This window comes from Schistocerca nitens, chromosome 3, assembly GCF_023898315.1.
Source record: "Schistocerca nitens isolate TAMUIC-IGC-003100 chromosome 3, iqSchNite1.1, whole genome shotgun sequence".
Classification (NCBI taxonomy): domain Eukaryota; kingdom Metazoa; phylum Arthropoda; class Insecta; order Orthoptera; family Acrididae; genus Schistocerca; species Schistocerca nitens.
The window spans coordinates 776,771,920-776,789,180 of record NC_064616.1 but is presented as its reverse complement, the minus strand read 5'-3'; the positions used below and the strand labels follow the sequence as shown (position 1 = coordinate 776,789,180).

The following is a 17,261-nucleotide window of genomic DNA, read 5'->3' as shown; positions in this document are numbered from 1 at the left end:
CGAGTGTCTGGAGGGGGCCATATTGAACATCTCTGAACTTGTTTTTGAGTGAAAAAAAACTTTTTAAATACTCTTTGTAATGATGTATAACAGAAGATTATATTATGTTTCTTTCATTAAATACACATTTTTAAAGTTGTGGTATTCTTTTTGAATCACCCTGTATTTCTCATTTCTTTTTGTTTCTCGGTACTTTCTGAGCAGATGTCGCATTTAAGTCAGCATGTTGCAGGGATTAAACATCAAGCAAATTAATAAATCAAACTAGAAAGAAACGTTTGTAACTAAACCAAATGCAAGACACAAAAATGAATTTCATCTTGACCTGTGTCGAGCCACTGTTGCACAAAACATACTATTCAGTGCAGTTGAAAATAGCCAGTTCAAAAGTTTTTGAGAGATATACTGTCACCGCAGCAGTCCATCAGAATCCACACTGCGAAAGAACTATTTAGATACTTTATATGAAGATACATTGAGCAGGATGGGTGAAGATTAGGCGATTCATATACATGGAACTACGTCGATGAGACAACTGACTGACAAGGTCGATATGTGTTGAAGATATTGGGCGACAACGATGTTTCGTTCCTCAATGGTCGTTTCCTTCCCCTTGTGGCCCATTCTGCTGTTCCACTGAACCCACGTCCGACGTACTGTTGCTCCACGGCCGCCACACGACTACACAAGTGTGGCGTGCACTCCGGGGCTGCGTCAGCCGTTTGTTTGGTTGAAAGTAGTCCGCTGTATGAATACATTTTGCCCTGTCGTAGACCGTGCGGAGTGTAACATATTTTATTTTCCCAGAATAGATTCGTGGCATACGGGAAGCTTCATTACCAAGAACACGGTTATCTGCGCTACATCATCGTACTTATTCGTATCGGCGCTGTGGGCGATTTACGATCCAAACACACCATCGTAGTTTGTCACCACCTACTGTATGAATACTTACTTCCATGACTTTATGTACAGGGTGTCCTAAAAGTCTTTCCCTGATTACATAAATTGATAACTCAGGCTAGAAGTAAGATACAAATATGAAACTGGTGTCTAATTGTTTACAAACTATCAAAGTTTTTTTCACACATCAGTAAACTTCCACATGAGCACCCTTGGTAGCACGTAGCACATCTAGGCGATATTCAATTTCCGTCCACACATTAGCCAACATCACTGGAGGGATCGATTCAACGACTGTTGTTATCCGTTGCCGCAGGGTTTCAAGATCTGGTACACGTGTTCGGTGGACCTCGTCCTTGACATGACCCCATAAAATGAAGTCTAATGGGGTTATGTCAGGAGAGCGTGGAGGCCAAACCGTTGGCCCATCACGACCAATACATCTTCCAGGAAAGGTCATATCGAGATAGGCACGGTTGTCCAAACCCCAATGAGGCGGTGCACCGTCTTGCTGAAACAAGACATCGGGTTGATACTGAAGCAGCTGAAGAACAGCATACAGTTGCAACATGTCCAGATACACTGCAGATGTGATGGTAGCCTCAGCGAAGAAGAATGGCCCGATAATTCGATCGTGCAATAGCGCGCACCAAACATTCACCTTTGGACTGCCTCTGGTGCACTCCATGACCTCGCCAGGGGGTTGTGAACCCCAAATGCGCACATTATGGCGATTCACTACTCCACTGACCAAAAAGGTCGCTTCGTCGGAAAAGGCAGTTCGTCTGACATAACCACCATCGTCCTCGATACATGATAGCATTTCGACCACAAAGTCATATCGACGTGTACTGTCATTTGGCAACAATGGAAGGGGAAGTTTACTGATGTGTGAAAAAAAAACTTTGATAGTTTGTAAACAATTAGACACCAGTTTCATATTTGTATCTTACTTCCAGCCTGAGTTATCAATTTATGTAATCAGGGAAAGATTTTTCAGACACCCTGTATAATGGGGCGAAAGAGGAGGACGGCTCACCGGTCTTCTCGCTGATCATGAGGAAGCTGCGGCGCACGTCCCCGTAGGCGGCGACGAGCGCATGGAACTGGGCGTCGGTGTAGTGCAGGGGGAGCCTGGCGACGCACAGCATCATCTCGGTGGGTGTGGGCGCGACGGGCACGCGCTGCCCCCGCAGCAGGAAGACGCGCTCTCGCTCCCAATCCTCCAGCAGGTCTGGCTCGTCCAGCGAGGCGCGCGCCACACCGGAGCCCAGCCCGCTCTGCAGCTGCACCGAAGACACCGGCAGCTCCGACAGCAGCTCGCGGATCTCCTGCGGGAACAAAACAAAACACGTACACACTCAGCGGCTCCTTGTCTGTCTGTCTTGTACAAATTTTGCAAATACTAGACAAAGCACCGGACTTGACTTAGGTTAGAACTAGTTAGTAGGACTTAGATTAGGAAATTAGTTATTAGGAACTTGCACCGAATAATATCTCGGCCTGCCCATTGTCAGGGGCACGCCCATTGAGATTAGCTCAATGGGCAAGGCACTAAAGTACGTTTATATATTTCTGACACAACTGTGACGCTGCAGGCAGTAGAGTTTTTACTTAAGAGATTATACACTAAATACTAATAACAATACTTGTAGGAATTATCATTGTTATTGAAATAAAGATTCTTTTTTTTAAATTTTGCAATTGATTTTAAACTAACTTCCCAATGAGCTCGAGACTTTAAGCTCAGAAGTGGATGAATATGCAATATTAACACTCTTTCTTGCCGGTCTGTTCGGTAGGGGTGGGGATGGCGAGTGGGGAGCAGAAAAGTTTCGTAACACTCGGGATCTCGGCTGTCCCGCAGGACTGGAGTGTTGTGCATGTAGGTTCAAAAAATGGTTCAAATGGCTCTGAGCACTATGGGACTCAACTGCTGTGGTCATAAGTCCCCTAGAACTTAGAACTACTTAAACCTAACTAACCTAAGGACAGCACACAACACCCAGCCATCACGAGGCAGAGAAAATCCCTGACCCCGCCGGGAATCGAACCCGGGAACCCGGGCGTGGGAAGCGAGAACGCTACCGCACGACCACGAGATGCGGGCTGTTGTGCATGTAGTATCTGAGTTCCTTCCTGATGGTATGCGAGCGAACGAGCACCGCTGAGTGTAAAAAATTAGGGGGGGGGGGGAATAGGCAGAGGGAGGGTGAGGAGGAGATGTATGCAATGTATGTGACATTCACATGCATAGGCAGAGTCACGGGTAAATTTCTAGTATATAAATAAGTACTTAAAAATTAACCGCCAAAAACGTTTAAAATACGTTGAAAAAATTCACTACACGAGACTAAAAAGCAGAAAATAATTATTTAAATAAAAATAGATATTTATAATATGTTTTTAAATCGTGCTAGAAAGCTTAAAAGTAATTTCTCCTAGACCTTTACCGACAGCAATATCCCCGGAAATGTGGGGTTGTGAGCTTTTAATAGGTTTGACAATACTAATAAGATTTATAAGGAAAAACATGGGGTGCATGCAACAGGTAACAGTTAGGAGTTGAACTATACACACATCAGTTGTGTACTGCATGCATCCCACGTTTTCCTTTACAAAATTCACCCGCACCAACTCTCCAGACTATTTGTAAGGGGTTAGGAATCTGTATGGGATCAGCACTTCATATGTGGTCTGCAATTTGTATGGGATTACATTCCGATTAAAATTACTTTGTGACTGACATACTGTAATGGTAGAGAGAGAGAGAGAGAGAGAGAGAGAGAGAGAGAGAGAGAGAGAGAGAGAGAGAGGAGGGGGGTGGGGGGAGCGTGTTGCCGGCCATTGGGTGGTCCCTACCATTCGACTCACTGAAAAGTCACTCGCAATGTAAAAGTTTCCTAGCAGATTAAAGCTGTGTGCCGGACCGAGACTCGAACTCGGGACCTTGCCTTTCGCAAGCAATTGCTCTACCAACCGAGCTACCCAAGCACAACTCACGCCCCGTCCTCAGAGCTTTACTTCCGCCAAGTACCTCGTCTCCTACCTTCCATACTTTACAGAAGCTCTCCTGCGAACCTCTGTCCGGCACACAGTTTTACTCTGCCAGGAAAGTTTCTTATCAGTGCACACCCCGCTGGAGAGTGAAAATCTCATACTCGCAAAGTAGTTTTCATCGGAGTATAGCAGTATGAATGGGCTTGGCAATCTGTATGGGACTAGGAGGAATTATTTTGTACTGTTCAGTCCGATTTATGAATTCTCATTTTAAAATTTTTATTTAAATAATTACTTCCAAGGATATAAGGACAGGAAAGGGAGGCATCATCTGAGGGAGGTAACAGGTACGTTGGCCAGCTGGTGTTAAGTGACTCAACAGCGACATCATCTGTCCCTCATTCACGGGATAGCCCATCTGGAGTTGGTGCCAAGAGCCAGAAATCTCATCGAATTTTGATAGTATATACGACTAGTAAAATCTACACTGCTACTGTCGCAGTTTTCATTAATCATTAGTATGACTGATGGCAAATTGATGCCAGAGATGAGAAATAGTTGTATGAGAGATACAAGTACAGCGTGGTTATAATTAAAATTTCGCTAGTTGAGCCAAGTTTAGAACGATAACTATTTACCTTACGGGTAGCCAACTTTATAGGAATGACGTTCAGACTGTGTGTTGCAGGACTTGTGTTGTTAGTTGTGTTAGTTTCATGACTTGCCGTCAGGCGCCTATACTGGTACGGCGACATAGGGTTGAAGCGGAAGCGCCTGTCTCCATTACAGTTGCCTAAAGTCAAAATGGGTCTGGACAAACTGAGCTGGACTCTACTCGTAAAGCTGTTTTATCAAAACAACAGGAACAGTGCTGCTGCTCTTCGGGAGTATCGACGCACTTTAAGGAATATGGAGATGTCCTCTTTCTGCAGTGAGTTCGAAGAACATGATTCGGAAGTTTGAATTAACTGGCATTTGGGAATTGCCCTGGGAGAGTTTGAAGGCGTTACTGTTGCCATGGTTGAAGCTTCAAGCAATGCTCGAGCTGTGCCACGACAACTGGACGCCCCATAGAACACCGTTCGAAAAAAATTGGGGCGAACAATTATGAAACGTCATCTCTAATGCCGTTCAATGCTGCCATGAACGCTTGCCATGGTTGAGCAACGTTCCTAACCTGATACGTAAGTGTGGTACGCAATTAACAAAATTTTACTCTCTCAGGTGGAAATGAAAATGTGTGTCAATATTTCTCTTCCGCATGTCCTTAAAAATGTTTCCACAAAGTTCCATTTTCCTACGATCACTCTTTTTCCGTAGGGCCTCTCAAGTAGTGAAAGTTTCATTCCGACAACCCAGTACGTTGCTCGGGCCGGTCTGCAGACCAGTCCGACGCAGGGCTACGGCAGTGACAGAGTAAACTATTTCTTCCTTAACCTCCTTACTAGTTAAACGTCTCATTCATTCATCATGAAGACATTTGGACTCAGTTTTTCGTCAAGACAATGCAAAGTTGCTATATATAAAATGTAAATCAATCATCACCGTCGTGGTTCTGATGCCAGCTGCATGGTGTGCATATAGTGTGTGTTCGATGATCGCCGATGAGAAATGAATGAAGAGTGAAGCACAAGGTATTTACGTTTCGACAACTTCTCTGTAGGAATGTGCAAGCTAACCAGCATTGTACACATGGAGTGAACCAAATGCATTTGTCAACAGCTGACAGACCTCGTACTCCCCAGGACATCCGCATTTCGGTTTTTCGAGATTTCCCAAAATTACCTCAGGCAAATGTCGGGATGGTTTCTATTATAGGGTGACGACAGATCAGAGCTTGCGCTCTGTGTCCAATGACATCTATAACTTTTTGGTTAGCACCACACGAGAGCGTAAACCAAGTAAGAACGTTGCCAACTAGACTAACGGTACAACATGTATTACAGCTTCAACGAAATGCCCCGTAAGATCGAACGGCCCTGCAATGTGGTTGAACATGTAGTATCATTGCCAAAGATACTACTACAACGCCGCGCCAACACAAGGTTGGGAGCCCGTCGTCTGCCGAGCACAACGCACTCTAGCGGGCTGTGCAGCTCGACGGAACTGGAGTGTGCCTCGTTCACTTCTTACAAGGGAACCTCCCCATCGCACCCCCCTCAGATTTAATTATAAGTTGGCACAGTGGATAGGCCTTGAAAAACTGAACACAGATCAATCGAGAAAACTGGAAGATGTTGTGTCGAACTATGAAAAAAATTAGTAAAATATACAAACTGAGTAGTCCATGCGAAGATAGGCAACATCAAGGACACTGGGAGTCAAGCAGCGCCGTGGTCCCGTGGTTAGCGAGAGCAGCTACGGAACGCGAGGTCCTAGGTTCAAGGCTTACCTCGAGTGAAACGTTTGATTTTTTATTTTCAGTTTATGTGACAAACTCCTATGTTTTCATCACTTTTTTGGGAGTGATTATCACATCCACAAGAAAACCTAAATCGGGCAAGGTAGAAGAATCTTTTTACCCATTCGCTAAGTGTACAAGTTAGGTGGGTCGACAACATATTCCTGTCATGTGACGCACATGCCGTCAGAAGTATCGTATAGAATATATCAGAAGTGTTTTCCCGTGGAAGAATCAGTTGACCTATGACCTTGCGATCAAATGTTTTCCGTTCCCATTGGAGAGGCACGTCCTTTCGTCTACTAATCGCACGGTTTTGCGGTGCGGTCGCAAAACACAGACACTAAACTTATTGCAGTGAACAGAGACGTCAATGAACGAACGGACAGATCATAACTTATCGAAAATAAAGAAAGTAAAATTTTGAGGGGAGGGAAGACCTGAACCTAGGACCTCTCGTTCAGCAGCTACTCACGCTAACCACGGGACTACGGCGCTCCTGACAACACATTCTCCTTGATGTTGCTTATGTTCCGTATGGACTACTCAGTTTGTATATTTTACTAATTTTTTTCACGGTTCCACACAACTTCTTACTGTTTTCTCGTTTGATCTGTGTTCAGTTTTTCAAGGCATATCCAGTGTGCCAACTAAATCTGAGGGGGGTGCGATGGGGAGGTTCCCTTGTTAGCTAGATTTCAACCTAGGCAGACGCACTTTCATAATCGGCCCTCAGCTAGTCCTGTTCGCATTGATTCTCTGAGGAGGGCCCATCAGGCGTAGTCCCTGAGAATATGTTGTATTAGTTCATGGTATTCCATGTTACGAGACTGTTAGTTCACAGCCGCAGCTGCAGTCCCCCAAACTACTGAAGATAAGTGATTTTCATTGTACTATGTGTTTCTTGAATAATAATCCTTCTCTCTAACAGTGTGCCGTGCCGCATATTATTGCAACCTTGACTCCTTCAGCTCCTATCAACTCGGCCTCCTACTTATTTGCATTTAGTAACGAGCTGAAAACACACACGCGTTTTGTGCCTCTAAACAGTGAGACACAATAGAACAAACCGTGGGGACATCTACATCTACATGATTACTCTGCAATTCACATTTAAGTGTTTGGCAGAGGGTTCATCGAACCACAATCATACTATCTCTCTACCATTCCACTCCCGAACAGCGCGCGGGAAAAACGAACACCTAAACCTTTCTGTTCGAGCTCTGATTTCTCTTATTTTATTTTGATGATCATTCCTACTTATGTAGGTTGGGCTCAACAAAATATTTTCGCATTCAGAAGAGAAAGTTGGTGAATGAAATTTCGTAAATAGATCTTAATGACTTCCATCCCAACTCGCGTATCATATCTGCCACACTCTCTCCCCTATTACGTGATAATACAAAACGAGCTGCCCTTTTTTGCACCCTTTCGATGTCCTCCGTCAATCCCACCTGGTAAGGATCCCACACCGCGCAGCAATATTCTAACAGACGACGAACGAATGTAGTGTAAGCTGTCTCTTTAGTGGACTTGTTGCATCTTCTACGTGTCCTGCCAATGAAACGCAACCTTTGGCTCGCCTTCCCCACAATATTATCTATGTAGTCTTTCCAACTGAAATTGTTCGTAATTTTAACACCCAGGTACTTAGTTGAATTGACAGCCTTGAGAATTGTACTATTTATCGAGTAATCGAATTCCAACGGATTTCTTTTGGAACTCATGTGGATCACCTCACACTTTTCGTTATTTAGCGTCAACTGCCACCTGCCACACCATACAGCAATCTTTTCTAAATCGCTTTGCAACTGATACTGGTCTTCGGATAAACTTACTAGACGGTAAATTACAGCATCATCTGCGAACAACCTAAGAGAACTGCTCAGATTGTCACCCAGGTCATTTATATATACGAGGGGCGTTCAGAAAGTAAGCTCCGATCGGTCGCGAAATGGAAACGACTATGAAAATCTGATAAAGCTTTGCACAGATGTGTTGGGTAGTGTCTCTAGTATAACCCCAGTTAGCATCACGTCGCTCTTCTCATTTCTGAGCTCGCAGTGAGTGCGTAAAGATGTCTGGAAAATAGTGTCTGCCGCCAAGTACGAGGGCCTGGTGAGAAATTTCGCCTGAAGCTATGCAGCTAACATTACATAACTGTCGTGCTGTTTCTTCTTCAAGACAATTCTCAGCCGCATTCTGCAGGGGCAATGAAGATGCTCCTGCATCGTTTTCAAATGTAAATGTGAGATTACCCACAATACAGTCCGCAATTGTCTCCCCCTGAGTTTCATCTCTGGTCACATGAACCACTGTCTTTGAAGACAACATTTTGACAGAGACAACGAGGTGTAGGCCAGCGTGGAGAATTGGCGGAAAGCACTGGCGGCTGCCTTCTATGATGAGGCTACTGAAAAGTTGGTACAACGCTATGACGAAAGTCTAAGTCAGAACGGCGACTACGTAGAGAAGTAGCTGAAAGGTGTAGCTAATTGTTACAAGTAAAACATTTCTGATGTTCACTGTGGTTTCAATTTGGCAATCAATCGGAGCTTACTTTCTGAACAGGCCTCGTAGATCAGGAACAGCAGAGGTCCCAGGACGCTTCCCTGGTTTAATTGGCTCTGAGCACTATGGGACTTAACTTCTGAGGTCATCAGTCCCCTAGAATTTAGAACTACTTAAACCTAACTAACCTAAGGACATCACATACATCCATGCCCGAGGCACGATTCGAACCTGCGACCGTAGCGGTCGCGCGGTTCCAGACTGTAGCGCCTAGAACCGCTCGGCCACGCGGGCCGGCCCGTGGGGACATTTACGTGCACAATACAACAGTAAAATCACGTGATTCCACGAACGAGACCTCCATATTTTGTACCAAATTTTCTCCCTAGGAACAGTAAGTAAATAATCCTGTACGTTTTGCACAAGTGACGCAGTGCAGAGGAACCGCCACACTATGGAAGCGTTAGCCGCTGCCCTCGGCACGTTATGTACAGTGGTGGGCGTCGGTCCCCGGGGCAGCTGAGGCCGATGCCGCACAGAGTCACACGTAGAATGTTCAGGAACGGTTGTCCCCCCTTGGAAGCAGCTTTCAATAACCTCGTTCGACCGATATTTGAATATTGCTCCCGTGCTTGGGACCCTTACCGGGTAGAACAGATAAAACAAGTGTAAAATATCCGAAAAAGTGCAGCGTTATTTCTCACGAGATGGTTTACAAAGAGCGAAAGAACCACGAACATGCATGTTCAAGTCCAGTGGCAGCCACTACAAGAAATGCGTTGGGCAACACGGAGCGCTCTCCTTTTAAAATTCCGAAAAAGCACGTTCCTAGGAGAGCAACCAATATATTGCTTCCCCGTTAAAAGACCGCGTACGGCGGACGTCGGTAAGATCTGTACGGCGCGATAATTCTAATTGCGGCTCTCCGGACGAGAAGCTGGCGGTCATTCGCCCCAGCTGGCTGGCGCCCGTATGCACCCTGGCCGCCGCGCACTGCCAATTAAACGTAGCGGATTCCTGGCGAGCCGACTCTGCGTCCTCTGGCTGCCAAGGGGCACCGATGTCTCGTTTCCTCACCTTCCCCTCTCTCTTTCGTTGGCTGCTACCACAACAACCTCCATCGACGACCAGCGAGGCGAATAACTGCCATTCGACTACCTTCCGATAAATTTGTACACGTTCAAATAACTTACGGGTTTGCTGCCGGGTTACGTCGTCGAACATCGCCGATATTTCGACAGGAGCACACCCTGCCATTCTCAAGGCACAAATGCAAGGAAGAAGAAATGTGCAAGCAAATTTAATACCTCGGTTCACAGAGGAGAAACAAGGAAGACACCACACACAGAACAAGTGTCAACACAAAGATAACCAACATCAGAAATATCGATAGTTACTATTAATCAACAGGTGAGGTAGCACTAATTCTGTCCCTTTGTTATTTGATGAGAGACAAAGCCGGATCCAGGCAGCATTTAAACAAAATCCACCATCTCTTAATAAGGTTGCTTGATAGTCTGATTTCAACAGAATCCTTAATAACACTATCCCAATAGCTGGACGTGCAAGCCAGACTCTCCGTATTGTTGTATTCCATAGGATGACCGGTGTCAAGGCAATGTTCTGCAATAGCGGATTTGCTCGGCTGTTGTAAGCGTGTGTGACGCTTATGTTCAATACACCGGTCTTCCACAGTCCTGATGGTCTGACCAATATATCACATGTTGATTAATAGTAACTATCGATATTTGTGGTGTCTTCCTTGTTTTTCCTCTGTGAACCGAGGTATTAAATTTGCTTGCACATTTCTTCTTCCTTGCATTTGTGCCTTGAGAATGGCAGGGTGTGCTCCTGTCGAAATATCGGCAGTGTTCGACCACGTCACCCGGCAGCAAACCCGTAAGTTATTTGAACATTCAATTCGCCGGGAAAAGTTAAGGTCTCACAAAGTTGTACACGTTCAACGTCCAAAATAAAATCATATACAGAAATTACAAAAAACGTCAGGAGAGAGAATAAGCTTTGAATCGAGTATTTTAAACTTCTGTGTCCCACAGGGATCCACACTTGGTCCACTGCTCTTAATTTAACACAAAACACATCCTACGCGCAGTGAATTATGACGTTGTTACTCATGCAAATGATACTCAACTCTACTATTCAGGAATAACGACGCGTAAAATCTGGAACTAACAGCAAACTTGAAAGAAAATAATGCTACCCAAAGGTCTGCTGAAATACATTTGCATGACAACATTACTGAAACACATTCTTTACATTTCAAACTAGAAAACAAACACAATGAAGATATTAACATTTGCGCAGATGAGCGCATAGCAGGAAACTGCTCATACAAACAATTTTTTGGGATCATGGATGGTGAAAATTTAAGGTGGGAAGAGGGAGGAGGAGGAGGAGGAGGAGGAGGAGGAGGAGGAGGAGGAGGAGGAGGAGGGGGTGGTGGTTCAAAATGGTTCAAATGGCTCTAAGCACTTCAGTCCCCTAGAACTTAGAACTACTTAAACCTAACTAACCTAAGGACATCACACACATCCATGCCCGAGGCAAGATTCTAACCTGCGACCGTAGCGGTCGCGCGTTTCCAGACTAAAGCGCCTTTTTTTTCGTTAGTTGTATCTGCTCGGTGCGGACGTCGCAAGACCGGCGTTTCAGTTCGTCGTTGATGCATTAACTCAGTTTTTTTTTATTACAGAGGGCAGCTAACCCTCTGACTGAACACGCTGAACTACCGTGCCGGCTGTTAGTGGGAGTCTATGCCTATTATCTATTATCGTATTAATGTCGTGGTAAGCTCCCGACTTAAATGGATCACTCTCTGTTGGATGCACTATCAGCATCACCAAAACAAAAGACGCTCTTTAGTTGGTATCACTCTAGAGTGTTCAACTGCCAGTATGGAACATGATCAGACACGTGACAGCCGATCTTGCCAATAAACGCCAGCGTGACCAAAACTAGCGTACTGGGATCATATGAACTGCGTATTACACTAATTTAAAACATCATATGTTACAGTGGACATCAACGACGATGATTCGTTGATAAAATAGAATATTAATGGTGAAATGAGATACAACAGCTCCTTGTACAATTTTTTTTTTCATCGTTACCATGAAACACCGTACTGAAGTCAGTAAGACTTATTAATTAAGCAGACTCTCTTCTTTTCCGAAAGCTAATTCAGTTCGAAGAGAAAATTATTTAAAAGCAAGCTACAAGAAAGAACAACCAATTACACAAGTGACGGGGAAATTTACACTTGACCAACAGTTATTGTTATTTCTTGTTTAAATAAAGCTTCATCTTCAAAGGCAGAGAGCTTGCAGTAGCAAACATCGGATTTCGAACCCCTCTGCATTGTTGGCAATTACTTGACATCAAGAAACATCGTTTTGCCTACGGTACTGAGTCTGTGATCACTGTTCACTTATACAAAAGTTGTTACCAGCAATATTGTGCTTTGAGGTATCCGACGAGAAATTTATTGCAAGCCTAGCGGGGAGGCATGTTAGAGATGCAAAAGCTGTAGGAGCTTCTACTGAAAGCTTCATATGACGAATGCGGTTATGTGAAGAGTTATTGCTGCATTTCCATTGCGCTACATTTAAGAATATGAAGGCGTTAAAGCTTACATAGCGGAACCGGTTCGTGCTCCAAATATACCCCGCTTCTCCAACAAGTCTTTGTTTTGTTGTGTTTTATAGCAGACTGACGTTAGAAAAAGTGTTTGAAACGTCCCGAGTCAGCAGTTACATTGAAGATCATGTTAGTGGACCGGATGAAAGGGATTGGCTGAGAGAAGAACTCGTATAACAAGTAACTAGTAGTTACTATAGACAGACACGTCCTTTCTCATTGCTTAATATTGACACACTTCGTCCGCCACTGTTACAAGGTACGAGATCTGTGTACAGGGCTCGCTTCAGCAGTTATATGGATGACAGCATATTCACCACTGGAGACTGAAATCCATATCTACAGTTTTAGTACCTGAATCTTGCCTCATCAGAGCCTGCTCCACCACTGGCAATTAGCATTTTGTACCGTCCAAGGAAAACAAAAAAGTGTGCAAAGTTCGGGTTGGTACTCCTGATTGTTTGTGAAAACGTCCGTATAAGACCATCGCAAGTGTTTCGTATTAATATGTGATTTAATTATCGCTCTCTTTAATACAGTGGTTACAGAGAGTAGTAAAATGGTTACAGAATACATGAATCGTGAGTTTTGACTGTCGTTGGCTCCTGTATGCAGAGTGGGCCAGCTACGTAATCGCTTTGCGCCGTTTTTCCATTTCCTTTTCGACACTGCCGTAGCTCTCGCATTCGCTGAGCACAGGCTTTTTACATTCCTTCGACGCGAGCTTTACTTTGACTTGCATTTACTCTAATTGCGAGCAAACTTTCAATTTAATTCTAATTTTCACTTCTATTGCGGCGTATATTTTTATTGTCTTATTTTGGGTCATAACAGTGCTATGGAAGCTCTCCACAATGATATACGAATCAATGTTCTAAATAAAAGCGTTTCCACGAAGCTAACTCGTAACGATCACGCGTAAGCGCCTTTCGTGCGATGACGCCACAGAACAACAACAACAACAACAACAATACTGCGCTACAAACTCATACAGATATGATCTAACCGTTGTGGGCGCAGCCACTGTTTACGCATTATTTGCCTCGTAGTTATTAGAGATTCAATTCAGTAGTTACAAAGCTGTCACACACGAAAGCTCGACAGACTGGCGAATAGATGTTTTCACTTCAAAAGAAGGGAAATTTAAGTATTCCAGTAAATGGAGCGCCCTCATTTCACTGCTGCGCGCAAATCTCAATTCGCTGATTTAATTACCTACAGAGTCCAGATGGTGTGTTCAGGCATAGTCCTCATGTGTTTCTTCCGATGATTACGTTTATGTTCCAATGGTTTTGTTAGTTGGAAATTTAGTTAATTTGACTTCGAAGATGACGAGATTATGTCGGTGTTTCTCGGAGGCTGTTCGGTGGTGTATATATCGGAAATCTCATTACAGCGTTTTGTTATGTGCCCCACGAAAAGATGTCAGCAGTCAGGGACGGTATAACCACATGCATTTATCGAGAACCATAATACAGTACCGTAACCATGAAAGCTGATGTAAGAGTCGTACGTTTACACACAACTACTGAATTGCTGCGCTGTCGTCTAGGGTGACCAACAGTACAGGGCTACTACAAATGATTGAAGCGATTTCATAAATTCACTGTAGCTCCATTCATTGACATATGGTCACGACACACTACAGATACGTAGAAAAACTAAAAGTTTTGTTCGGCTGAAGCCGCACTTCCAGGTTTCTGCCGCCAGAGCGCTCGAGAGCGCAGTGAGACAAAATGGCGACAGGAGCCGAGAAAGCGTATGTCGTGCTTGAAATGCACTCACATCAGTCATAACAGTGCAACGACACTTCAGGACGAAGTTCAACAAAGATCCACCAACTGCTAACTCCATTCGGCGATGGTATGCGCAGTTTAAACCTTCTGGATGCCTCTGTAAGGGGAAATCAACGGGTCGGCCTGCAGTGAGCGAAGAAACGGTTGAACGCGTGCGGGCAAGTTTCACGCGTAGCCCGCGGAAGTCGACGAATAAAGCAAGCAGGGAGCTAAACGTACCACAGCCGACGGTTTGGAAAATCTTACGGAAAAGGCTAAAGCAGAAGCATTTCTTAAACAGGAGATTGGAAAACCGATGGATCGGTCGTGGTGGAGATCATGATCAACAATTCATGTCATGGCCTCCACGCTCTCCCGACTTAACCCCATGCGATTTCTTTCTGTGCGGTTATGTGAAAGATTCAGTGTTTAAACCTCCTCTACCAAGAAACGTGCCAGAACTGCAAGCTCGCATCAACGATGCTTTCGAACTCATTGATGGGGACATGCTGCGCCGAGTGTGGGAGGAACTTGATTATCGGCTTGATGTCTGCCGAATCACTAAAGGGGCACATATCGAACATTTGTGAATGCCTAAAAAAACTTTTTGAGTTTTTGTATGTCTGTGCAAAGCATTGTGAAAATATCTCAAATAATAAAGTTATTGTAGAGCTGTGAAATCGCTTCAATCATTTGTAATAACCCTGTATTGTGGTATTGTGCGACTCATCCGAGAATAATGCGACGCCGAGTTATTAAATGAGATCAGCGTAAGGAACGCAGTGTAGACGCATTCAAATTAATGTCTCTGGATATGATTCCATTATTTTTCTGTGCACCCCAATCGTCCCCACTAAACTGCGGCATAATGATTAAGACACTGAACTCTAATCCTTAAGAAACACACCGAGCGAGGTGGCGCAGTAGTTATCACACTGGACTCTCATTCGGGAGGACGACAGTTCAATCCCGCGTCCGGCACTCCTGATTTAGGTTTTCCATGATTTCCCTAAATCGGTCCAGGCAAATGCCGGGATGGTTCCTTTGAAAGGGCATGGCCGACTTCCTTCCCCATCCTTCCCTAATCCGATGAGACCGATGACCTCACTGTCTGGTCTCCTCTCCCTCAACAACCAACCAACCTTCAGAAACAGGGATCAAATTTCCGCGCTGCCTTTTTGGTTTTGATCTCCCATATTTTCAACAAACAATGACAGGCACTGTTACAATCAACAACGCCAATATGGAGTCCCTCCCTTTGCTAAGTCCAACCGACCCAGTGATCTGTTCTTCAAGACTTCAACGAAGTTGAAAGGATATTAACATCCAACTTTCTTTCCTTCCTGGAAATGATAGGCAATTACCGACGCTGTGATTTTAATTCTTTTATATCCGGGTTTCCATTGGTTTATTGTAGATGCACTCCAACATATCCATACGCTGTTTCGCAGATGCTTCGTTCCTAATCTTAAAAATGTCCCGTAGGGCATACTCAATTTTCAACAGTTTATAGTTTTCGTTGACTGTGTTAAGCTATTTGGCGCCGACAATTTTTCGTAACTGCAAATGGTTCAAATGGCTCGGAGCACTATGGGACTTAACTTCTGAGGTCATCAGCCCCCTAGAACATAGAACTACTTAAACCTAACTAACCTAAGGACATTACACACATCCATGCCCGAGGCAGGATTCGAACCTGCGACCGCAGCGGTCGAGCGGGTCCAGACTGTAGCGTCTAAACCGCTCGGCCACCCCAGCTGACGTCGTAACTGCAATATAATTCGTTACGGAAGTAAGGAATACCCATAGAGCTATTCATTCCGTTGTATTTATGAATGGAACATATTAAAGTAACCATTTGCAGCATCTTCGTGTTTCTGTTTAAAAACAGTCACTCAGAAAATTATTTAGTCTTTTCATCGCTTTTAATAAGGTTAATTTTTTTACATCCCTGCAAAACGTCCTGAGAGAGAATTTTCGTATGTAGAAGGCGCAGCGGGCGATGAGTGAGTTACGACACGGTTATGTCACATGTTGGAATGCAGGTATGTCAGGAGTTTGTAGACGCAGCAGATGTAACGTCTGCTTTTAAGCTAATTAAGAACGGAAAAACCACATGACGTTAATGTATTACCAGTTCTTGTGTCGGATCAGAATAAAAATTTGAAAATAACACTACTGTTATGAAGTCTTGTGGGAAGTACTGCCTGGAACTGAAATAAATGCTGAACGAAACAATAACATCTGATAAACGGTGGTGGATCATATTATGAACTCCCCAAAATAGATATTTACCGAGGAAATACAAGTAAATAGATTTAAGTGCCAGGAAGTCCTTTCTGAATGTATTTGTATGGAGTGTAGCCATGTATGGAAGTGAAACATCGATGGTAAACAGTTTAGACAAAAAGAGCATTGAAGGTTTTGAAATTTGGTGCTGCAGAAGATTGGTTGGTTGGTTTGGGGAAGGAGACCAGACAGCGAAGTCATCGGTCTCATCGGATTAGGGAAGGACGGGGAAGGAAGTCGGCCGTGCCCTTTGAAAGGAACCATCCCGGCATTTGCCTGGAGCGATTTAGGGAAATCACGGAAAACCTAAATCAGGATGGCCGGACGCGGGATTGAACCGTCGTCCTCCCGAATGCGAGTGCAGTGTCTAACCACTGCGCCACGTCGCTCGGTGCGCTGCAGAAGAATGCTGATGGTTAAATGGGTGGATGACGTAGCTAATTGGGGAGAAAAGAAATTTGTGGCCCAACCTGACTAGAAAAATGGATATGTTGGTAGGACACATTCTGAGGCATCAAGGGATCACCAACTTAGTACCGCAGGGAGACGTGAGGAGTATAAATCGTAGAGGGAGACCAAGAGGTGAATACACAAGCAGATTCAGAAGGATGTAGGTTGCAGTAGGTGCTGGGAGATGAAGAGGCCTGCACAGGATAGAGTAGCATGGAGAGTTGCATCAAACCAGTCTTTGGACTGAAGACCACAACAACAACAACAACATCATA

General features: G+C 44.4%; 1 protein-coding gene across 2 annotated transcripts in view; it reads right to left on the bottom strand.

The window, feature by feature from the left end:
• LOC126248782 (ribonucleoprotein PTB-binding 1-like) overlaps window positions 1–17,261 on the bottom strand; it is a 367,220-nt gene that overhangs the window by 97,176 nt on the left and 252,783 nt on the right. For both annotated transcript variants that reach the window (XM_049950156.1, XM_049950157.1), the window contains exon 2: window positions 1,943–2,234. In XM_049950156.1, coding sequence (XP_049806113.1) covers window positions 1,943–2,234 — 292 coding nt within the window. The remainder of the gene's footprint in view (window positions 1–1,942; window positions 2,235–17,261) is intronic.